General features: G+C 46.5%; 2 protein-coding genes and 1 long non-coding RNA gene across 26 annotated transcripts; 2 read left to right on the top strand and 1 right to left on the bottom strand.

The window, feature by feature from the left end:
* Positions 1–487: 487 nt before the first annotated feature.
* Positions 488–2,876, top strand: SPRYD4 (SPRY domain containing 4). The gene is made up of 2 exons (XM_002752611.7): positions 488–595; positions 951–2,876. The coding sequence occupies exons 1-2, from the start codon at positions 511–513 to the stop codon at positions 1,487–1,489; spliced, it is 624 nt and encodes a 207-aa protein (XP_002752657.1). The 5' UTR covers positions 488–510; the 3' UTR covers positions 1,490–2,876.
* GLS2 (glutaminase 2) lies at positions 2,843–20,869 on the bottom strand. 24 transcript variants are annotated; one of them, XM_078336320.1, is made up of 19 exons: positions 20,644–20,869; positions 12,912–13,081; positions 12,420–12,519; positions 11,938–12,059; positions 11,150–11,279; positions 10,283–10,362; positions 10,033–10,196; positions 9,761–9,819; positions 8,082–8,114; positions 7,759–7,817; positions 7,198–7,288; positions 6,998–7,048; positions 6,704–6,880; positions 5,632–5,763; positions 4,783–4,875; positions 4,566–4,627; positions 4,015–4,091; positions 3,664–3,727; positions 2,843–3,533 (listed from the first exon to the last, which is right to left on the bottom strand). In XM_078336320.1, the coding sequence occupies exons 2-19, from the start codon at positions 12,920–12,922 to the stop codon at positions 3,377–3,379; spliced, it is 1,662 nt and encodes a 553-aa protein (XP_078192446.1). In that variant the 5' UTR covers positions 12,923–13,081; positions 20,644–20,869; the 3' UTR covers positions 2,843–3,376. The 24 variants fall into 24 exon arrangements, 23 of the variants coding, with proteins under 23 accessions (XP_078192446.1, XP_078192448.1, XP_078192447.1 ...); XM_078336322.1 differs by having other exon boundaries at positions 7,198–7,264; XM_078336321.1 differs by having other exon boundaries at positions 20,796–20,869.
* On the top strand, positions 18,913–23,713 carry LOC144577605 (uncharacterized). Its single transcript, XR_013521826.1, has 2 exons — positions 18,913–19,085; positions 19,756–23,713. It is a non-coding gene; the product is annotated as an uncharacterized LOC144577605 (long non-coding RNA).
* Positions 23,714–23,893: the final 180 nt, after the last annotated feature.

The raw sequence follows: 23,893 nt of genomic DNA, 5'->3' as shown, positions 1-23,893 counted from the left end.
TCGTAAAACACCGTCTCTACTAAAAATACAAAAATTAGCTGCGTGGCGGTTTGCACCTGTAGTCCCAGCTACTCCAGAGGCTGAGGCAGGAGAATCGCTTGAACCCGGGAGGCAGAGGTTGCGGTGAGCCGACATCGCGCCATTGCACCGCACCCTAGCCTGGCGACAGTGAGACTTCGTCTTAAAAAAAAAAAAAAAAAAGCTAATTACAGTACTGTCTAATTTTAAAATCTATACTTTTAAGCATCTGGCTGCACTACATCTCTAAAAGTTTTATGTAGTTCAAATGTGAGCACCGCTCGTCTATGCAGAAAAACTGAATAAGCAGCATCAACCGCGGGTAGAAACAAAACAGAACCCACCAACATGTCGGCTCCACCAACCCGCAGAAGGTCGCTGCACGTCATAATGCTGCGCGGCCGCCCCTCGCGCACCACGTGCGAGGGGAGCAGGCGGGCGGATAGCTGAGTCTCCAACCGGGAGGCGTGCCCTATTCATCCATGGCGCAAGATGGCGCTGCCCTTTGCACGTTCTTTGCGCTTGTGTCGCTGGGGAGCCAAACGATTGGGAGTTGCCTCCACAGAGGCCCGGAGAGGTAGGATGATCTGTTTTTACTCTTTATTACCTCCAGAATGGCTTTCGTCTATTTCTCCTAGACCCCACTCCGAGAAGCAACTCCAACCCTCTCGGGTCTTTCCCTTCCCCCACCGGCGTTGGTCCCGAGATTCCCAAACCTGTGACATCATTTGGTTTCTTTAAATCCCGGGACTTCCTCAATCCGAGTTTTTCGTCTCCGTGAGCTATCCATGCTAAAGCGACTGTCTTGCCCGCGTGGCATTCTGACTCTTCCCTAGTTGCTCGTGTCTTATGACTGGCCTGCGTCAGATCTGAATGTATCACCAGCCCTAGGGTTCTAGCCCTGTTATCCCGTCTTTTTGCTCTGCCCGCAGGCATCAGTTTCAAACTGGAAGAAAAAACTGCCCACAGCAGCCTGGCACTCTTCAGAGGTGATACGGGTGTCAAATATGGCTTGGTGGGATTGGAGCCCACCAAGGTGGCCTTGAATGTGGAGCGCTTCCGGGAGTGGGCAGTGGTGCTGGCAGACACAGCGGTCACCAGTGGCAGACACTACTGGGAAGTGACAGTGAAGCGCTCCCAGCAGTTCCGGATAGGAGTGGCAGATGTGGACATGTCCCGGGATAGCTGCATTGGTGTTGATGATCGTTCCTGGGTGTTCACCTATGCCCAGCGCAAGTGGTACACCATGTTGGCCAACGAGAAAGCCCCAGTTGAGGGTATTGGGCAGCCAGAGAAGGTGGGGCTGCTGCTGGAGTATGAGGCCCAGAAGCTGAGCCTGGTGGATGTGAGCCAGGTCTCTGTGGTTCACACACTACAGACAGATTTCCGGGGTCCAGTGGTGCCTGCCTTTGCTCTCTGGGATGGAGAGCTGCTGACTCATTCAGGGCTTGAGGTGCCCCAGGGCCTCTAGTATGTCCATACTGGAGTCCCTAGTCACTCTCTTGGCCAGCGTCCTTTTGAAAGTGTCTGAAGCCTTTTGACTTTGCCCCAAGCAACCTCTGGCTCCCACAATTCAGTGTTGGGTCCTTTGTGCAATATCATCATCTTCCTCATCCCTTACCTTGTGAAAGCTAGGCATACAGCCAAACCCTACTTCTTCCCACCCACCAACTACTGCCAGTTTTCCTGGGCTACCGTGTGTATATCTTCCCTGACCTGCTTCCTTCAGTTCCTCTGCCTCCCTTTGCCCAGGCCTTTCTCAGACTGTATTCCATTCTGGGGTCTTATCGTTCAGCTTTGTTTGAATTTATTCATCATCATGATACCTCTCCCTCCCTTTGTCCACATGTAACTTGTTTGTTCTTGGGGCTCTACTGGATCTCTCCAGAGTAAATTCTTTCTACCTCTGGCTGAAGAAGTGGTGCAGTCAATGACTTGACCCTTTCTCTACAGCACATTCAGAGTTTGGGCTCTGGATTCCTCAGTAAGTGCTTTATTGACTCAGTGTGTCAGAATGAAAACAGAGCCCTCCTTCCTCAGTAGCTCAGTGCCACAGACCTTCAGCCCCACAGAGCTGTAGCTATCTTTACCCCGAGTCCATCTACCTTAGTCTCTACCTCTGACACCCAGCCAATCTGTCATAATCATTATGCCAGTTATAACCATGACCAAAGGGGAAGAGACTCATCTAGGCGATGAATGCTAGAAACTGTTTATTCTTTTTTTTTTTTTTTTGAGACAGACTCTCACTCTGTCACCTAGGCTGGAGTGCAGTAGCACCATCTTGGCTCACTGCAACCTCTACCTTCTGGGTTCAAGCAATTCTCATGCCTCAGCCTCCTAAGTAGCTGGGATTACAGGTGTGTGCCACCACACAGGCTAATTTTAATTTTTATATTTTTAGTAGAGATGGGCTTTCTCCATGTTAGCTAGGCTGGTCTCAAACTCCTGGACTCATGTGATCCACCTTGGCCTCCCAAAGTGCTGGGATTACAGGCGTGAGCCACCGTGCCCGGCTGAAACTGTTTATTCTTAAGAAGTTCATCTTCATTTCTGCCACAGTTGGAACTTCCTGAGGAAGGAGGGAGGCCTGAGGTTTTACACAATCTGTTTCAGAGCCTGTTTAGACTCAAAGCTATACTTCCCTTGGCAGCAGAATACACTTAACCTAAAGTAGTATTTGGAGTTGAGAAAAACCTGGTAGAGTAAGTGAATATGTATTGTTTGGATTCTATCTGACCCTGTGGTTCCATCTTCTACCTTCTATGATGGCAATGAAGCTAGATATCCCTAGGGAAGAAAGAAGGACTGGGTTTAGCAAAAATGATTTGATAATTAAAGTTTATTTGAACATAAAATACTTTCTCTGTCTATAAAATTGCCGTTAGCAGTAGCTGCAGCATCTCCTGGCCAAGGGGAGTAGATCTTTCCAGACTACTAAAGCCATATATATAGCCATTCCCACTTCCCTTATTCTGTGGATATATACATGTGCATGGTAGCTAGAGTCCTTCCACCAGAGTGTCTCTCTCTCATGATGGTTTCTTCAGGGAGAGGAAGAGGAGATCTGGGTGAAGACCTGGGATGGTTTTGAGTGGGGCAAGCCATTTGGCTGTACTTTGAAGCCCATTCTCTCTGGATAGCTCTACTGCTATCCAGAGATAGCCCTTCTCTGTACTCTGTCTGCTGAGGGAATGGGGTATTTTGACTCTCATAGAAAGCAGTACCCCAAGTCACCAAATGACTGCTTGGTCCCGACTGAAGCAGTATAGTTCTCCATAGCATTTTTGGTGGGTATGGATTGCATGTGTGGCCAGCTAATGCTTTTTCTTGAGCAGAGGCTATCCATGACCTGTGCTCATACCATGCTCTCTAAGTTCTCTTTGGACAGAGCTTCAGCTGCTGCCTCAGCCTGAGTCTCAGAGAGTGTGTAGGAGTCCTGGTAATCTTGAAGCAGTTTGACTACCTCCAGATGGTTGAACTGTACAGCATCATCCAGGGGAATGTTGCCCCACCTGAGAGGAATAAGATATGATCAGGCGAAGGAGACATGGAGAGTGCAGTGGTTGTATATATTTGCATGGTGGCTGGAGAATAGGTAGAGAAGCTGTGTCCACCCTCCCCCACTTTTAACCTAATCCTCACCTGTCCTTGACAAAAGGATTCACTTTGCAAGCCTCGATCAGGAATTTAACAACTTCAATGTGTCCTGGGAATATGGGCAGAAGGAAAATGAGAAGGCACAGGTCTTAAACCCTTTGATGTAGACACTTAGCCACTGATTCTTATTCTTGAGTCTTTACCAAGAGGAGAGGGAAAAAGCTTCTTCCCATTTTGTACCCTACAGCACCCAGTAACAGTCTAGCTGCAAACTGAAGGGTGTCTGGATAAAACTAGTTGCTGCCCCTATAACTTTGAGGGCACATATAATGAAGGTACTTTTGGTGAAAAAGAAAGGTTCTTTTGATTCGCCTCCCCTCTTTAACCCTTCAGTACCTTCAGCTGCAGCAACATGCAGAGCTGTGCGCGAGTCGTAGTCTTTCTGTTCCATATCCATGGCTGACAAGGCAAACCTAAGGGTAGTAGAAAGCAGCTAGAGTTGCCTAGATCAGACTGAAATCACTGGTGTCCTTTGTGAACTGGTGTCAGACTAGATGAGTTTCAGAGAAGTGAAACAGCCTACACCCAGATTTGTAGGCCCTAAATAATCTTTGTTCTATACCCAGATGAGACTGTTATTCCCGTATTAGAGAGCTAGGAATGTGATGCTTCCAGAAGTGTTATTCACTGCCTACCTGTGGTAAGTGCCCATTCGAGACAGGGGACCTACTTCCTAGGACTCTGCTCTTAATAACAATGGCTAATATTAATTAAGTTATCATAGAGCAGGCAGTTTACTTTTAAAAAAAAATACCATTTAAATGCAATCTATATGCATTCTGTCTAATTCCAAAGCTGAAGCACTTAACTATTTTGCTATGCTGCCTTCTAGTAAAATATCTGACCAGGAATATTTTATTGTGTATATTTGGCCACAGTAGCATTACCTTCGAAGAGCTGAGACATCACCACTATAGGCAGCAAATAACAGGTTGACCACAGTCTTGTTCTGGAACACAAATCATACCCACCTGACATTAATTGAACTCACCTATGCTCTGCACTGTGACCCTCCTCCATGGATGCTTAGTCAAGGGTATTGCTGAGTGTTTTAGAATGTTCTACTCTGAAATATTCTTACAAGCCACCGGGAGTTTTCCTTACCCGAACTTCTCCTCCTTCACGCCGTGGGTCTAACTTGCGAGCACAGTGCCTCATGTTGTCATAGTTGTGGAAATTGAAGAGAGACACCAACTTCTAGAATTGTAAGCCAAAGATATTGTTTATTTACTCCTTATACTTAGGAGCTCAAGATTGCTCTATTTACTTAAAATAAAAGTGGTAGGCCGGGCACGGTGGCTCACACCTGTAATCCCAGCACTTTGGGAGGCCAAGGCAGGTGGATCACCTGAGGTCGGGAGTTCAAGACCAGCCTGACCAACATGGAGAAACCCATACAAAAATACAAAATTAGCTGGGCGTGGTGGCATATGCCTGTAATCCCAGCTACTCAGGAGGCTGAGGCAGGAGAATAGCTGGAACCTGGGAGGTGGAGGTTGTGGTAAGCCGAGATTGCGCCATTGCACTCCAGCCTGGGCAACAAGAGCAAAACTCCATCTCAAAAAATAAATTACAGGCCGGGCGCGGTGGCTCAAGCCTGTAATCCCAGCACTTTGGGAGGCTGAGGCGGGTGGATCACGAGGTCAAGAGATTGAGACCATCCTGGTCAACATGGTGAAACCCCACCTCTACTAAAAATACAAAAAATTAGCTGGGCATGGTGGCGCATGCCTGTAATCCCAGCTACTCAGGAGGCTGAGGCAGGAGAATTGCCTGAACCCAGGAGGCGGAGGTTGCAGTGAGCCAAGATTATGCCATCGCACTCCAGCCTGGGTAACAAGAGCAAAACTCTGCCTCAAAATAAATAAATAAATAAATAAATTACAAAAGTGGTACCACTAAACAAATTTATTGCTTCAAAAAATATTAAGTACTATATGCAAAGCATCTCACCTGACAAAAGCTAGTCCCTCTGTGACTGTTCCCCAGCTTGTCCAATGGGGGTGACAGGCACATCATTCCCATGACATTGGGTACCACCAGGAGGATGGCTCCCGATACAGCTGACTTGGCTGGCAGGCCCACCTGGGGAACAAAATTGAAGCTGAGGATAATCTGGGTGTGCCCCAAATCAGAAAAGAAACATATTAGGCTGTACTCTTAACAAGTTTACAAATGACTGCATGGCCACAATCCACCTCAACCTTTTGGGTTGTTAATTAGCTTCTTTTATTGCTCCTGTCCTTTCCTTCTCTTAAATTCACTGATTCAGCTAGAAAATACTTATTGAAATACTTAACAGCATTCTGTGCTGGATGCTGTGCTAGAACTAGGAATGTACATTCTGGTGTTAGGAGATAGGTAATAAACAGGTCTATTTATTTAATAAACTTGTCTATTTATTTAAATAGACAAGTAATTTTTAAAATAATTATGATAACTAGTGAGAAGAAGTAGGGTGCTGTAAATAGAGCTGGGGGGGCACGTGAGATAGGGTGGTCAGAAGTCTCTGGAAGTGACATCTGAGACTCCAAGGAGAAGAGCCAGCAATGCGAAGCACAATTCAGGAGCTGCAACATCTCTTTTTTTTTTTTGAAATGGACTTTTGCTCTTGTTGCCCAGGCTGGAGTGCAATGGCACAATATTGACTCACCGCAACCTCCATCTCCCAGGTTCAAGCAATACTGCTTCAGCCTCCCAAATAGCTGGGATTATAGGTGCGTGCCACCACTCACGGCTAATTTTTTGTATTTAGTAGAGATGGGGTTTCACCATGTAGATCAAGCTGGTCTTGAACTCCTGACCTCAGGTGATCCACCTGCCTTGGCCTCCCAAAGAAATCTCTTTATATATTTGAGGAACTTGGTGTTTTTGAGAAACTCGCGTAAGGATTCTCAACCTAATTTCCTACTAGAAGTTAGTGAATGAGAGGCAGGAATAAGCTTCCACCTCTCTAGCTTCAGAGAGTCAGTGTTCTCTCTTCTTAGCACTGGGCTTATGATGGATGACAGAGCCAGAAACTCACGTGGAAGGCAAACTGGCCAGAGAAGTCATACATGCCACAGGAATGCATGAGGCTGAGGGTGTTGCGCACTGCTTCAGCACTCAGCACACTCTCGCCTGTGATGGGGCAGATCCCACCATTGGCGAGGGTGGCTGCCATGACACTGCCTGATTCACAGGTGACCTCCACAGAGCACAGCTATGAAAACAAAGAATAGTTGAAGACGTGATGTGAACCTGCACATGGTACTCTTGGCTGTAGAGTAGGAAAATCTGTCTTGTTCCCTCACCTTGGCCCTGAGCAGTGTTTTCTTACCTGGAAGTAGAGATCAAGGGCAGCCATCATGTCCACTCCCTTAGGAAAGCACTGCAAGGAAGAGAGAGGAAAGAATTTCTCTTCAGGACATCAGCAGCCGTTTCACAGTGTCAGGGTCTCAGCAGAAGCCCCCAACCCCACTGCCCTTCCACTAGGAGCAGAATTCCCAGGGACTTTATCTGCCGGCCTCTCTTGGTTACCTTCTTTTCCTTGAGATAATAGCCGATGGCATAATTCCGATCCCCTGTTTCCTTCTCTGACTGGAATCTGAAGCAAACACCCAATTTAGTACTGGAAGTTGGAGGTGTCGGTATTGGGAGAAGGAGAAAAATTACCTTCCCTGAGAGAGACAGATCTACGTCACACCACAAACTAAATGAACCCCTTTATAAAGCTTCTATCAGTAATATTAGAGGAAATTTCTGAACCTGAGCAGACACTCAGCATAGCCTTGTCATAAAGTAGACCCAAACCAAACATCCCAAACTGCCTAGTCATCTAGTCTAGGAAAACTGGTGATGTTTTTGGCTTTGAAAGTCTTGGCAAGAAAGGGCTTAGGCACAAACCGTCACACTGCCTCTCTCATTATGTACTAATTAGAAATGGAACAAATTATTTTATAAGGTAAACAAATGTTAATGAAGGGGCTCGGAGAAAGCTGGAATGCCAAGGTTCCCCTGGGATTTCTTCCTTCTAAGATTCTCTCTCCCTCTTTCCTCTTGTCCCCTTCCTTTCAGTCAGTCCTCTGAATAGGGACTTACGTGGCATTGCTGAAACCCATGTATTCATTCCCAGCCATTTTGTTGAGATACTGCAACACCTGGAAGAGAAAAAGGGACATTGAGGCTCCACTTGACTAAGGACCTCTATTAATACCTCACAGGCTGACAAGCCCTTCTGAACTCAAGTCTTGTCAACAGGCTTTCCTCTCTGAGGCCAGGAGATTTCCATACTTAGGGAAATAGGGCTTCTAGTATGGGCTGGTGCGCCTGGTAGTGGGGTTACAGACAGCCACTGGGGCAGCTAGAGAGGACTGCATGCCATGGAGAAATGCAGCCAGGGGTTAAATAGCAAGGGAACTTACAAAATCAAACTTCTCTGCTTTGTTACAGTCCATCTGCAAAGAAAGAAAGAGAGATGTCAGTATTCTAAATCCATGAGGATGGCAGAAGGACGAGTCAAGGATGTAGTGGAGTTAAAAGTGTCAGACTGGTCCTGCTGCCGCAAATGTGTTCAATTTTATAAAGGCCTTTTTTTTCTTCTTAAAACACGGCACTTCCATTGGCTCTTCCCTTTTCTTTTCTTTTTTTTTTTTTGAGACAGAGTCTTGCTTTATCACCAGGCTAGAGTGCAGTGGCACAATCATGGCTCACTGCAGCTTCCACCTCCCAGCCTCAAGTGATCCTCCCACCTCAGCCTCTGAGGTAGCTGGGATTACAGGCATGAGCCACCTTGCTGGGCTGTCCCACTTCCATTCTCAATCCAAACCCTCATCCCTGACACCCACGTTCATTTCCCTGACTCTATAATCCTGTCCCCCAGCCCCACCCTCTCCCTGATCTCCATCCTCATTCTTTACACCTCATGCTATAGCTTTACTCTATCCCATTGGCCTGCACGATGGTTCATGCCTGTAATCTCAGCAATTTGGAGGGTTGAGGCAGGAGGATTGCTTGAGCCCAGGGGTTTGAGACCTGCCTGCGCAACATAGGGGAGACCCTGTCTCTATTTTTTTTTTTTGTGACAGAGTTTCGCTCTTATTACCCAGGCTGGAGTGCAATGGCACGATCTTGGCTCACCGCAACCTCCGCCTCCTGGGTTCAGGCAGTTCTCCTGCCTCAGCCTCCTGAATAGCTGGGATTACAGGCATGCACCACCATGTCCAGCTAATTTTTTGTATTTTTAGTAGAGACGGGGTTTCACCATGTTGACCAGGATGGTCTCGATCTCTTGACCTCGTGATCCACCCGCCTCGGCCTCCCAAAGTGCTGGGATTACAGGCTTGAGCCACTGCGCCCGGCCTTTTTTTTTTTTTTTTTAATGTCCTACTTAGATGGGAATGGGATGCGGCAGGTCCCAGATACAGGCTTGTAGATGGAGCCATCACAGAACAAGGAGAGAGACTCAGCCTCGTTTCCTCACCCGGACTCATTGCTTACTCATGTCAACTACAGAGTCAATACCACAGGGACTCTGACACCTGAGTCCCTGGGGGAAGGGTTCCTAACACCACCTTCCCCAGGAGGGGCTGTGATTGGCTCCAGGGTGTTGCTGCCCAGCTGTTCCCAGGTTCTTGCTCAAGCCCTGGGAGACCTACAGCTGATGGGCTAGTTTGACACCCTTGTTCAAGGCCAACTCACAGTTCCAGGTGACGTGAATAACTGCCCTGGCCTGGCCATTCACCCTTCTCTGCAGGTGTCCCACACCCAGAGGTGGCCAATCAGTGCCCAATAGTGCTGTCCTCCCCTTGTCTCTGGCATTTGGCCCTTGGTCCTAGGCAGGGGTCAGGGCGCTCTAGGCTCCAGACTCATGGGTGGGGGCAGGGAACAGTACTGAGTAGGGATGAAGTAGATGGTGCAGTCTCTTTTACTGATGTCCTCAGCATAACAAATGGGTCCCTGCTGTGCCTCATGTGCCTCCTGGGGACCCTCAAAGAAATCAGAGCCCCACCAATCTCCTCAGAGAGCTGAATAAATATGAGGGACACAGGAACACAGGAGCTTAGAGGATAATACTTAATCAGAAGGTTAAAGTGACACTGACCTTGATTAGGGAGCTGACGACAATGGCACCAGCATTGACCATGGGGTTATGGGGAATTCCTGAAAAAATACAAACCACCAAGAGAGTCTTAGCCACTGAACAAAGCCTCCCTGACAGCCCGCTCACTTTGTGGGTCAGACAAGAAAGACTGCTAGGAAGAAAAGCATGACGGGGCTAATCAGGAAGGGAAGAGAAACAAAAAAGGCTGGAGGATGGGTTGGGGATAAGAAGGGGACAGCTGTAAGTATGGTCTGAGCCTTGGTAGTGCTCACCATCCTCATTGAGGGAGAGCTTGTTGTAGCGCAGGCCACTGGGCTCTTTGCCCACAAACTTGTGCACGTAGTCAGTGCCTAGGGTGCTTATGGAGATGGCATAGGTGAGGGGCTTCACACAGGACTGCAGGCAGAAGGGGATCTTTGTGTGGCCCACAGAGTGCCTGGAGGCAGACAGATGCCATGAAAGAGGTTGGCTCGTATTTGGCACCTGTGCCCTGCCTCCCCTTCCTCTTGTCCAGCATCTCACCGCTGACCATCCACAGTGCACAGGGAGACACCCCACAGGTCTGGGTTTGACTTGGCCAGCTGAGGGATGTAGGCTGCCACCTGGACATGAGTGGGTAGAGAAAAGGGAGATGGATGTGGAGAAGAAGAACAGAGTTGAGGTTGAGGGTCAAGAGAATCTTTTAGATAAAAGCTAAAATTCTGTCTCCTGTAGGGCAAAGGGGTTCCCTCCTGCCTACTGCTCCCAGAAATGCCCGAACCTTAAGTCCTAGAAGGCTTTATCTTTCTGTATCCCCAATCCTGTAGAGATGGCAGTAAACCCAATGAAAGTTAAAAAAAGAGAATTCTGAGGTCACCTTCTCCTTTTGGTTCCTAGGCTCAATTACCCTGTAAATCTCTTTGAAGGCTCTATTGAATCTTCTAGGAATCGTGTGTAAAAACACATGGAGCCATGTCCCCATTTACAGAAGTTCTGCTTCTCATCTCTCATTCATAGGATTCCCAGCCCCAGGAAATCTCTGAGAAGCAAGGTATATGTGAGCTGGGCACGGTGGCTCATACCTGTGATCCCAGCACTTTGGGAGGCTGAGGCGGGGGGGATCACTTGAGGTCAGGAGTTCGAGACCAACCTGGTCAATATGACAAAACCCCATCTCTACTAAAAATACAAAAATTAGCTGGGCATGGTGACATATGCCTATAATCCCAGCTACTCGGGAGCCTGAGACAGGAGAATCCCTTGAACCCAGGAGGCAGAGGTTACAGTGAGCTGAGATTGTACCATTGCACTCCAGCCTGGGTGACAGAGCAAGAAGCCATCTCAAAAAAAGAAAAAAAAAAGATATCCGGCCCAGGTCCCTGACCCCTCCCTTAGTCCCCTGGCTCTCACTTTGCCTCCAGTGAGCTCTTTGGCATCCTCGAAGATGCGATCCACATGGCCCGTGAACTCCTCAAAATCAGGAATCACAAACTTCTTTCGGAATGCCTGGGTCAGGAGCACAATGTTGCTGCTCACACACCTGGATCCCAGACACGATTGGATTAGGGGGCTAGAGAGATGCAACTGGAACTCACTCTGGAGCCATGGAAGTTGGGAATAAAGAAGGTTGTAGGTGATCTTCAGGTTTGGGATCAACAGCTGTGTTACCTTTGGCAAATCAGTTTACCTTTCTAGGTCTTAATTTCCTTACATCTAAAATGAGGGCTTTTTTTTTTTTTTTTTTTTAAATATAAATCCAGGGCATGCTAAGCCAAAAATGAGGGGTTTTAATGACATGGAAAGACACTATGTCTTGGGATGTGAGAAAAAAATAAATGCCAGAATAATATGTATGTTATGTTATCTTGATATTTTAAACATCCTAAATCATAAAAGTATATTTACATATATTCATGTATGTATGTAAATACACAGGACATTATCTAGAAGATACCCACTAATCTGTTAATACTGTTTACTTCTGGGAAAAGAGGACAGGGATTGAGTAGGAAGGGAAAGGAGATCATGTATTTCCATATTGTTTGAACTCTATGAGTATTCATGTATAACTTATGAAATAAGTAATAAAATAAAATGAGGAATTGAACTATACAATTCCCAGATTCCTCCCTGTTCTGAGAGTTTATGTCCACAGGACAGTTTTGAGAGAGCAGTGCCCTTGTTTCTGGGGCCCTCACTTTCGGAAGAGATCTCGGTCCAAGAGGCCACCACTACTGGACTCTTGGACCACGCGGTGCATCTCGTTCATGCAGTCTCGGAGCCGAGGATCTGATGTCTGCAGTCCAGTGGCCTTTAGTGCCTTTAGAGGAAAGAAGAGGCCAGTAAGGTCAGCTATAAGGACGGTGTATACTCCTTATAATCTTTTCCAGTGGACACCCAATTAGCTGGACCCCAACCACTACAACAGGTGGAACAAAGGTTTGGATAATAAGAAAGGAGGGGATGGAGCAGCTCTGAAGGCTAACAAGGGTTTTCTGTTGTTTTTCCATGAAGCAGGGGGTTCAATCTTCTGACCCTGGGGCAGGAATGGGCTTGTCAGCCTAGACATCTGGATTTTCATCCATCTGTATGCTTCACCCTTCACTTGTCATACCCTCCTTTCCCCACTTTCCAGAGATCTTAAGGAATTAGGGTTCTGAACAGGCAGAGAGCAACTTACAGTGGTGAACTTGTGGATAGGGATTCGTTCCTGTCCTTCAGCAATAGTGTAAAAGAGCAAATCACCCAGGCGGGACAGCATGCCACTTTCTGATGAATCACTGTTTAGGAGCAGAGAACGGGGAGGAAAGTGGAGCCTGAGAACTGCTACCTGCTCCTCCTGCAACATGGGCTTACAAATAGGTGAGCATCCTCATTCTATGCCTCCTCCTTGAACCATCTGATCTATCCTTATAATTCTAACTTTCATGTCTGTCCTGAGAAGTTGTAAATCTCTTCCCTCTTTTTACTCCTGACCTTCAGATCTTTATTTTTAGGTGCCTTCTGACACTTCCACCTATAGGTGCCCCACAAGCACTGAAAACTCTACATGTCCAAACCTGAGTCATCTCGCCTCCTTCACTCTTCTCCTGTTTCCCACCTGGGTTAACAGCATTACCACCCACCTGGGTGCCAAGCTGGAAATGTGGCATTATTTTGATAATTTCCATACCTTAAGTCCATGCTTAGTTGGTCACCAACATTGGATGAATCTACCTCACAATGTCAAATCCACCCTCTCTTCTCCTTTTCCCTGTGCCAGCATGGTAGACCAGAGTTTGCCCCTTAATAACTATGTGATCTTGAGCAGGTCGCTTAATATTGATGAACTTGCTTCCTTATCTGTAATATAAGGGTAGTAATGTCTACTTCACCTGGGTGATGTGAAGCGTAAGATAATCCATGAAAAAATGTCTGACACAAAGTAGATGTTCAATAAATCATGCTTATCATCAGCTCCTTATTGCCTGTTACCTAATTGCAACTACACTCTCTTGCATTTCAATCCATCTTTTTTTGTTTTGGAGATCGAGTTTCAGTCTTCTTGCCTCAATCCATCTTCTAAAATGTGCCAGTGATCTTTATAAACTCAAATGTAATTTCTCTACTCAAAAACGTTTGGTAGCTCCCCAGGGCCTAAGAATAAGTTCTTGAATTAAGAATTAGGCCGGGTGCAGTGGCTCACTCCTGTAATCCCAGCACTTTGGGAGTTGAGGCATTCAAATCACCTGAAGTTAGGAGTTCGAGACCTGTCTGGCCAACGTGGAAAAACACCGTCTCTACTAAAAATATGAAATTAGCCACATGTGGTGGCTCATGCCTGTAATCCTAGCTACTCTGGAGGCTGACACAGGAGAATCACTTGAACCCGGGAGGCAGAGGTTGCAGTGAGCCAAGATTGCACCATTGCACTCCAGCCTGGGCAAAAAGAGCAAAATTCTGTCTAAAAAAAAAAAACTTGGCGAGGCATTAAAACCTCTTTAAAACCTGCCAATTGGTGGGGCGCAGTGGCTCATGCCTATAATCCCAGCACTTTGAGAGGCTGAGGCGGGTGGATCACCTGAGGTCAGGAGTTTGAGACCAGCCTGGTCAACATGGTAAAACCCCATCTGTACTAGAAATACAAAAATTAGCTGGGCATGGTGGTGGGCACCTGTAATCCTAGCTACTCGGGAAGCTGAGGCAAGAGAATCACCCGAGCCTGGGAGGCAGAGGTTGCAGTGAGTCGAGATTGCGCCGCTGCATTCCAGCCTGGGCAACAGAGTAAGATTCCGTCTCAAAATAAAAAATAAAATAAATAAAACCTGCCAACTTAACTTTCCCTTTCCCCATCATGCCCACACACTCCAAATATAACAGACAATATAGATGGTTCCCCAAAATGGGCTAGAGACTGTGAGGCTTCCTAGCCTTTGCTTATGCTATAACTTTTACATAGAATGACCTTTGGTTAGCATGGTCCTGCTCATTCTTCACAGTCCAGATCAAATGTTCCCCAAACCTCCAGGTATTGCTTGTTTGACACAACACACCATCTTACTGATGGAAGAATATCCCTTGCTCCACTGTTAGGTCTTTGTGTTTTAAACAACTTTGTCTTCCCAGCACTGAGCAAAGTCCCTAGCACACTGTGGGTCTTCAATAAGAATTACTAAATTATATTGCTAGCAAGGTCCCTGTGCCCCAAAGTATCTCTCTGGCTTATAGTACCTAAAATTCCAGGTGCTGAAGACTTCTTGGTTTCTTCAGTGCCTAAAATTCCAGGTACTGAAGATTTCTTGGTTTTCAAGATTTCTATTAATATGTTAAAAGATTCAGAAGAGTTTTTTCTTTTTAAGTAGAAAAGGGGTCTCACTATGTTGTCCAAGCTGATCTCAAACTCCTGGACTCAAAGTGATCCTCCCACCTCAGCCTCTGAGAGTGCTGGGATTACAGGCATGAGCCACATCATCAAGCCAAGCAGAGTTATTTGATCAGATTATTTCCAAATATGACAGCTAGTTGAGATTAAGACTCTTCAAAGATGTTTGACCCAATAATTTGATTTCCAGGGATTTATCCTATAGGTATACTTACATACCTAAAAAATAACATATTTACAATTTTTCATCACATTGTTTTGTTGTTCTGTTTTGTGAGATGGAGTCTTGCTCTGTTGCCCAGGCTGGAGTGCAATAGCGTGATCTTGGCTCACCACAACCTCCACCTCCCGAGTTCAAGCGATTCTCCTGCCTCAGCCTCCTAAATAGCTGAGATCACAGGCACGCACCACCACGCCCAGCTAATTTTTGTATTTTTTAGTAAAGATAGGGTTTCACCATGCTGGCCAGGCTGGTCTCAAACTCCTAACCTCGTGATCCACCTGCCTCAGCCTCCCAAAGAGCTGGGATTACAGGTATGAGCCACCAAGCCCTGCTTTCATCACATTGTTAGTAAGATTAGAAATATGGTGGCTCACTCCTGTAATCCTGTCACCTTGGGAGGCTGAGGCAGGTGGATCACAAGGTCAGGAGTTCAAGACCAACCTGGCCAACATGGTAAAATCCCATCTCTACTAAAGATACCAAAAATCAGCCAGGTGTGGTGGCATGTGCCTTAATCCTAGCTACTTGGGAGGCTGAGGCAAGAGAATCACTTGAACCCGGAAGGCAGAGGTTGCGAGACGAGATTGCACCATTGCACTCCAGCCTAAGTGACAGGTTGAGACTCTGTATGTAAAAAAAAAAAAAATTAGACACAACCTGATGTGCAATAGGGAACTGATTAATTATGGTATATTCATATAATGGGATATTATGCAGTGTAAAAAAAAGAAATTGGGGCATGTTCTAAGTATTGATATGGAATTATCTCTAAGATACAATATTAATTAAAAGAAGTGTGTTGTAGAACAGTATACAGAGTATGGTAGTATTTATGTTTGTTTGTTTGTTTGTTTGTTTTTAGAGATGGGGTTTAACTGTATTATTCAAGCTGGCCTTGAACTCCTGGGCTCAAGTGATCCTTCTACCTCAGCCTCCCTAGTAGCTGAGACAACAAGTGCATGCCACCGTGCCCAACTTTATTTATTTTTATTTTTTAATTTATTATTTTAATAGGTTTTTGGGGAACAGGTGGTGTTTGGTTACATGAATATGTTCTTTAGTGCTAGCTTAATTTTTTCATTTGTTTTGTCTTTTTCTCTTATATCAGCTTTCTCAGGTTGAAGCATAGCTTTAAAAGGGAAATATATATATATGTTTGCTTATTCAGGCACAGAATATTTCTGGAAGAACATTTAGTTAGAAATAGGTAAGACTGGCTGGGCGTGGTGGCTCACGCCTTTAATCCTAGCACTTTGGGAGGCTGAGGTGGGCAGATCACGAGTCAGGAGTTCCAGACAAGCCTGACCAACATGGTAAAACCTCTGTCTTTACTAAAAATACAAAAATTAGCTGGGCATGGTGGCACACACCTGTAATCGCAACTACTCAGGAGGCTGAGGCAGGAGAATTGCTTGGACCTGGGAGATGGAGGTTACAGTAAACTGAGGCAAGAGCAAGGTTACACTCCAACCGGGGCAAGAGCAACACTCTGACTCAAAAAAAAAAAGGTAAAACTGATTTATCTCCTTCTTTGGAGATGACGTAGGTTCTGGGAAAAAGGGATGGGAAGGACACTTTTCACTATCTTTTGCATATTTTGAGTTTTGAGCAATATGGAATATATTATCTATTGAAGCAATGCATTAAAAAATAAGACTTGGCCGGGCGTGGTGGCTCATGCCTGTAATCCCAGCACTTTGGGAGGCTGAGGCAGACAGATCACAAGGTCAGGAGTTCAAGACCAACCTGGCTAACATAGTGAAACTGCATCTCTACTAAAAAAATACAGGCCGGGCGCGGTGGCTCAAGCCTGTAATCCCAGCACTTTGGGAGGCCGAGGCAGGTGGATCACAAGGTCAAGAGATCGAGACCATCCTGGTCAACAACATGGTGAAACCCCATCTCTACTAAAGATATAAAAAATTAGCTGGGCATGGTGGCACGTGCCTGTAATCCCAGCTACTCAGGAAGCTGAGGCAGGAGAATTGCCTGAACCCAGGAGGCAGAGGTTGCGGTGAGCCGAGATCGTGCCATTGCACTCCAGCCTGGGTAACAAGAGCGAAACTCCGTCTCAAAAACAAACAAACAAAAATTAGCCAAACATGGTGGTGCATGCCTGTAGTCCCAGCTACTCAGGAGGCTGAGGCAGGAGAATTGCTTGAACCCCAGGAGGTTGTAGTGAGCTGAGATCATGCCACTGCACTCCAGCTTGGGCGACAGAGTGAGACTTCAGCTCAATAATAATAATAATAATCATAAGACTCAAGCAGCTTAGCATAGACTAGGCATGTGTGTGTTTGGAGCCAGGAGGAATACCAGAAAAAGGACTACTAGAAGAGTTTTCCTGCTTCTGGGGAAATCTGGTTGTCACAAGGAAGCTAGTGCCTATAGAGAGGAAAGGAGGGAAAAAGCTATCTGAGGGATAACTCAAGAAGGAAAGTACATAGGAACACTTTGAAGGCAGGACTCTGTGCCTGGAAACTGACAGAAGACAGGAAATAATGCTATACGACTGAATGTATAACAAGCCTAAAAAAACTGCATATCCCTTGGATATGGATTGATCACCAATGTAATGTTAAGGGAAAACTAGCAAGGTACAAGAGCAACGTGTATAGTATGATACCCAAAAAGCAAGCTACAAGAACAATGTGTATAGGATACCATTTGTATAAAAAAAGGTAAAGTAATATCAGCATGTATTTTATGCATAAAATAGTCTCTAGAAGACTATACAAGATATCAGTGATATCAGATTATTTCTGGGGAGCAAAATTCCTAGGAATTTACTCTAAGAAATAATTGAACAAGTGTACAAGAGTATATAGTAATCAAATTGAAGACTGGTTATATAAACTATGATACCTCATACAATGGAATCTTTTAAAATGACAAAATGACAATGTCATATGCACATATTCAATGATATTAAAAGCTGTTCATAAATGGAGAAGGTAAGTTACTAAAGAATATGAATATTATCCCATTTTTATTAAATTAAATATATATAGGATATATATGAATATATTAATTAGTTTAATACTGGGATTTTTTTTTAATTTTTAAGTAATAAACATTTATTTATTTTTGAGATAGGGTCTCACTATGTTGTCTAGACTGGAGTGCGGTGGTGCAATCATGGATCACTATAGCCTTGAACTCCAGTGCTCAAGTGATCCACCTCAGCCTCCCAAGTAGATGGGACTACAGGTATGTGCCACCATGCCTGGTTAATTTTTCTATTTTTTTGTAAAGACAGGGTTTCATCATGCTGCCCAAGCTGGTTTCGAACTCCTGAGCTCGTTATTCCCCCTGCCTTGGCCACCCACAGTGCTGGGATTACAGGTGTGAGCCACTGCACCTGGCTCAATTTATTATTTTTTAATTGACATATAATTGTACACATTTATGGGATGCATAGTGATGTTTCAATACATATAATTGTAGTGGTCAGATAATGGTAATTAGTATATCTACCATCTCAAACATTTATCATTTCTTTGTGTTGGGACATTTTCCTCTTGATACTCTATCTTATTATTCTTTTAAAATCATAAATATGGGCTGGTCGCGGTGGCTCACGGCTGTAATCCCAGCACTTTGGGAGGCCAAGGTGGGTGGATCACGAGGTCAAGAGATCAAGACGAATTGTGGCCAACATGGTGAAACCGTCTCTAAAAAAAATAAATAAATAAAATAAAATCATAAACATGTCTGGGCATGGTGGCTCATGCCTATAATCCCAGCACTTTGGGAGGCCAAGGCATGTGGATCATCTGAGGTCAGGAGTTTGGGACCAGCCTGGCCAACATGGTGAAACCTTGTCTTACTAAAAATACAAAAATTAGCCGATCGTGGTGTGGGTGCCTGTAATCCCAGCTACTCTGGAGGCTGAGGCCGGAAAATCGCTTGAACCCCAGAGGCGGAGGTTGCAGTGAGCTGAGATCATGCCACTGCACTCCAGTCTAGGCAACAGAGAAACTGCCTCTAAAAAAAAGTCATAAATACAATACAGCTAAATATTAAACAAACAATAATCGACATAACAGCACATTTCCTCTTTGCTGTCCTCTTTCCTCCCCCAAACACAGGAACCCTACCCCCTCATGGTGTCACACTGCCAAAGCACATCACTCTCCAGTGCTCTCAACCCTTTCTGCCTGGGAAACACTAGTCCAAGGATATGACCAGGAGGTTCCCTGGGCAGAAGAAACAAGGTCCCCTAAAAACACTTCTATCACCAGACTCCACAGGATAAGGAGGTATGTATAGGGGGAACCACGGATACCTCTAGCTCCCTACTCTGCAGAAGGTGGACAGATGAGGGAATTTCGGCTTTTACTGTATCCCACCATTATTTCTCCTATGGTGATTATCTGGAAGTTGGGGTGAAGACTAAAACAGGAGGGAGAGGGCTTATCCTTTAAATGTTACATGTCTCTGAGAAGAAGCTGATGGAAAAGTACCATGTAATATGGAAAAGCAGACACCAGGACTATGAAAAAAAAGAAAAGGGCCAGGCGCGGTGGATCACACCTGTAATCCCAGCACTTTGGAAGGCCGAGGCAGGTGGATCACCTGAAGTCAGGAGTTCAAGACCAGCCAGGCCAACATGATGAAACCCTGTGTCTACTAAAACTACAAAAATTAGCCAGATTCGGTGGCACGCACCTGTAATCCCAGCTACAGGAGAGGCTGAGGCAGGAGAATTGCTTGAACCCAGGAAGCGAAGGTTGCAGTGAGCCTCGATGGTGCCACTGCACTCCAGCCTGGGTGACAGAGTGAGACTTTGTCAAAAATAAAGTAATAAAAGAACTGTATAATGTTATTAATAATAAATAATACCTATTGGTGTCTCTTAGGACAGAGACTCGAATAGTGGTGAGGTAGTGTGTCAGTCTAGCTACTTTACTGATGATGTGCATGTTTCAGAGTGTCATCAGGGAGACGGCAGTGACGCGGGAGAGGGCCCATTTCCTGTTCGTGCTACAGTAGAGCAAGGGCTCTTTGGACAGTGTCTATGCTGGCTCTCTGGGGAGGACAAGATTTCCTGCTCAGCACCGTCTGCGTATCGGAGAAAAAGGCTCATCCACCAAGTGTGTCCTGGGCGGTGGGAAAGATAAAGGTTTGGCCTCCTGGGCGGAAGAAATACCCAAAGGAAGATAACTTTTTAGATTCGGGAGCCAGAGCAGCACGAATGGCTCTGGCTCTGGTTTGGGAAATCTGCGTCTTAAAGACTTTTCCTCCATTATATTCTCCCCATTCAACAACCAGTTTGGAAAATCCCCCTATTCTACAGTTCATGTAGCACTGCTACGCACACACCCAACACTTACGCACGTACCTGCGCACCAATAATATACGCGCATCACACATTGCCCGCTGAGGACATGCAGAAACACACCACACAGAGCCCAGTACACTTGGACTTGAGGCAGAAGGCTGTTCCACACCCACACATCCCCTAAAATATACACGAGGTCGAGGGAAGGTGAGGCCGGGCGGCGTGCGCCCGACCTTGTACTCAAACAATGCGCCAAGCAACACTCCGCGCCCATCTGTGATCCCGGTTAAGTGCGCAACTCGGACAGGCACCATCCCCAGGACCCGACTGCCCAAACGCACTCCCGGGCGGACGGCAGATTACCGCCCGAGCGCGACGCTCCCAAAGCCCCACATCCAAAGGAAAAAGCATCGAAGGCTAGCGAGCGAGGAGAGGGGCGATGAGAGGCACTGCCTGGGGAGGGCACTCGGGAACTAGCGAGAAACACAGTGGGAGTGGGGGCAAGCCCGTCCCCTGCCCTGTTCCAGTTGCCTTACTGATCCTGGTGCAGCGGCTGGTGGCTATGTGGCGTCTCTTTGCCCTGCGCCGCGGCCTCACTGAGGTGGTGCCGGACGCCCCCGCCAAGGAGGGGGCTCCGGCTCAGGTGACCCCAGCCTCCCCGCCGGCAGTGACTGCCGGCCCGCCTCACCGCCTTCTGCAGAGCCTTCATGGAGCGCATGCCCCCAGCACGCCGCCGGCTCTGCCTGTGCGCCCAGGACTTCTGAGCGTTGGCTGGGAGAGAGGGGCGGAGCTGGCGAGATAAGGTGCGGGGGAGCTCTGTGAGGGAGCGCTGGACCTGGAAGATGGAGAAGGGAGGCCCGGTGGGTGGGGCTGGGGCAGGAGGAGGGGCCTGCCCCTTTAAAGCGGGCTCCTTGGTTAGGAGCACCCATTTCCTCAGGACCGGGGCTAGGTGAGGAGCGCCGAAGATACAGGAGAACCCGAGTGGAATTTTAGTGGGTGGAGAGAGGGCGGTGCCTGGGAGCTAGAATGGACAATGCCCAGGTCCAATCACTGAGGAAGCAAAAATATTGAGGCGGGGAAAGGGTAAGGCTACCCAATGAGGCTGTGGCCCTCTAAGGCAGCTCGAGGATGCTTCCGTATCCTCGTCCTGAGTGAGCCGGTGTCCACGGACGCTGAGGACGGGAAAGGCGAGGCCGAGCTGAGGCGTAGCTGGTGGGGGCCGGAGGGGCTTCTCCGGGGCATCACGGGGCTGCAAACGATGGAGTTCTGGTGTAGAGAGAACGATGCTGTCTTGAGAGAGGAGGCCCAGAGTGAGCCCGGTTCAGGTCACTTAGCCTCGATTTACGAAGCCAAACCAACCCTCCGTAACCCGGCGGGTAGCTTGGCGCGTGGCGGACGCCTGGTGGTGCTGAGTGGAGAGGAGGATGGCCACCGGGAACCCCGGGCAGAAGCACCTGAGGGAAGCACGGGGAGGCGGGAAGGTCGCTCTGGAGGTTAGCATGCCTGAGTTCCAGTTTGTGTCCTTCTATCACTTACTGGGTGACTGTGTAGGACTTATTTTCAAATCTGGAAAGTTAAGACATTAAAATAAGGTAGCACACAGGAAAACGTTTTATAAACCATGAAGTGCTCCCCACATTTTTCCTATTGTAATTGCTTGCTCTTGTCCTCCTCACCGGCAGAAAAGAGGCAATTTACAAAACGAATTTTGAAAACTAAGGACATTCAGGACTTTTGCCATTTGCAACTAGAACTTTCACCAACTCAGCAGCCATATTTAGTAGGGACTCATTATGTAAATAATAGCTGTTATTGAGTGCCCATGGTGCGCCAACCACCTAGTTTCTCTCTCCCTCTTACCAGAGACCTACAAAGCAATTATTAGTCTCATTTTGAAGATGAGGAAACTAAGGCTTGGAAATTAAGACTTCTCCTTATAAGGTAACCCAGCTAGTAAGTACCAGAGCCAGAAATTAGCACCCCCCCGCTTTTTTTTGAGACTGAGTTTCGCTCTTGTTGCCCAGGCTGGAGTGCAGTGGGGCGATCTTAGCTCACTGCAACCTCCGCCTCCAGGGTTCAAGCGATTCTTATGCCTCAGCCTCCTGAGTAGCTGGGATTACAGGTGCACGCCACCACACTCTGCTAATTTTGTGTTTTTAGTAGAGACGGGTTTCTCCATGTTGGCTTGGCTAGTCTCCAACTCCCGACCTCGGTCTTCCAAAGTGCTGGGATTACTGGCGCGCCGGGCCCCGTTTTTTTGTTGTTGTTTGTTTGTTTGTTTTGAGACGGAGTTTCGCTCTTGTTACCCAGGCTGGAGTGCAATGGAGCAATCTCTGCTCACCGCAACCTCCGCCTCCTGGGTTCAGCCTCCTGAGTAGCTGGGATTACAGGCACGCGCCACCACGCCCAGCTAATTTTTTTGTATTTTCAGTAGAGACGGGGTTTCACCATGCTGACCAGTATGGTCTCGATCTCTTGACCTCGTGATCCACCCGCCTCGGCCTCCCAAAGTGCTGGGATTACAGGCTTGATGTTTGTTTTTAAACTACAAGTCTCTCCTTTGTGCAGCCCTTCCCAAAAATTAGGCATTGAATTGAATTATTCCAGGAGAAATTATTCCATCCCTAAAGGAGGTATTTTATGTGGAATTATGATACAGTACTGGGAGTCTTTTCCTTGTGATAGTTTTGGATGTATCACAAAATACCTTTCCTTTCTTTTTTTTGAGACAGAGTCTCGCTCTGTCACCCTCTGCCTCCCGGATTCAAGTGATTCTCCTGCCTCAGTCTCCTGAGTAGCTGGGACTACAGGCGTCTGCCATCACGCCCGGCTAATTTTTTGTGTTTTTAGTAGAAACTGGGTTTCACTGTGTTAGCCGGGCTGGGCTCGATCTCCTGACCTTGTGATCCACGCACCTCGGCCTCCCAAAGTGCTGGGATTACAAGCATGAGCCACTGTGCTTGGCCCGTAGTTTTCATTTTTAGATTAAAATGAGTTTCAAAGGTAACCGTGGAAAAACAAATACTGAACCCAGTCTGCTGGGTTCTGTGGAAAGGAGTTCTCCTTTGCCTTGGTTAGAGCTGGAGGGCTTATTTGCCTTGAGACCAGATGGAGTGAGATTTATTTTGTTTTTGCTTGTTTTTCCTCTTCTGTAGTCATTCTGTGTCTGCTATGTCTGTTCTCCTGTCTGTGGAAAACCCTCTAATTCGGGGTCTCCAGCTTGTGCCTTTATGCTTGGCTTTGCCCAAGAGACCGAGTTCTGGGTCTTAATATTTAGTATAAACTTAATCCTGCATTATTTTTTTTTCATATGTAACAGATGAATCTTATCCTTGCTTCATAGGAGTATTATTTATCTGAAGCATTTTGATCCGTTCAAGAGAAAAATACCATCTGTTAGGGAATTTCTAAAGATTACCCAGAAGTAATTTGCTTTCTTTATTTCCTATTTCTGCTTCTTTGAATTAGCTTTAATTATACTCTCATGAGCTCCTTACTCTCTCTCAGCACCCTTCTGCTAACAGGAACTGGTTGGGTAGCAAAGAAGATCTATGCATGGAAGCAGATCTGAAAGTTCTCTCAAAAAACAAAAAAAGAAAAAGAAAAGCTAAATCCTCTGTGATAGAAGATTGATGTTTGTGTTTAGAGATTATTTCTTATGATTTAGAGACTCATTTGTTCTACTTTATTTATTTCGAGACAGAGACTCACTCTGTCATCCAAGCTGGAATGCAATAGCACAATCTCAGCTGACCGCAACCTCTGCCTCCCAGGTTCAGGTGATTC

The sequence above is a fragment of the Callithrix jacchus genome, chromosome 9 (assembly GCF_049354715.1).
Source record: "Callithrix jacchus isolate 240 chromosome 9, calJac240_pri, whole genome shotgun sequence".
Lineage (NCBI taxonomy): Eukaryota > Metazoa > Chordata > Mammalia > Primates > Cebidae > Callithrix > Callithrix jacchus.
Note: the sequence above shows the minus strand (reverse complement) of the source record. Positions and strands in the feature narration are given on the sequence as shown.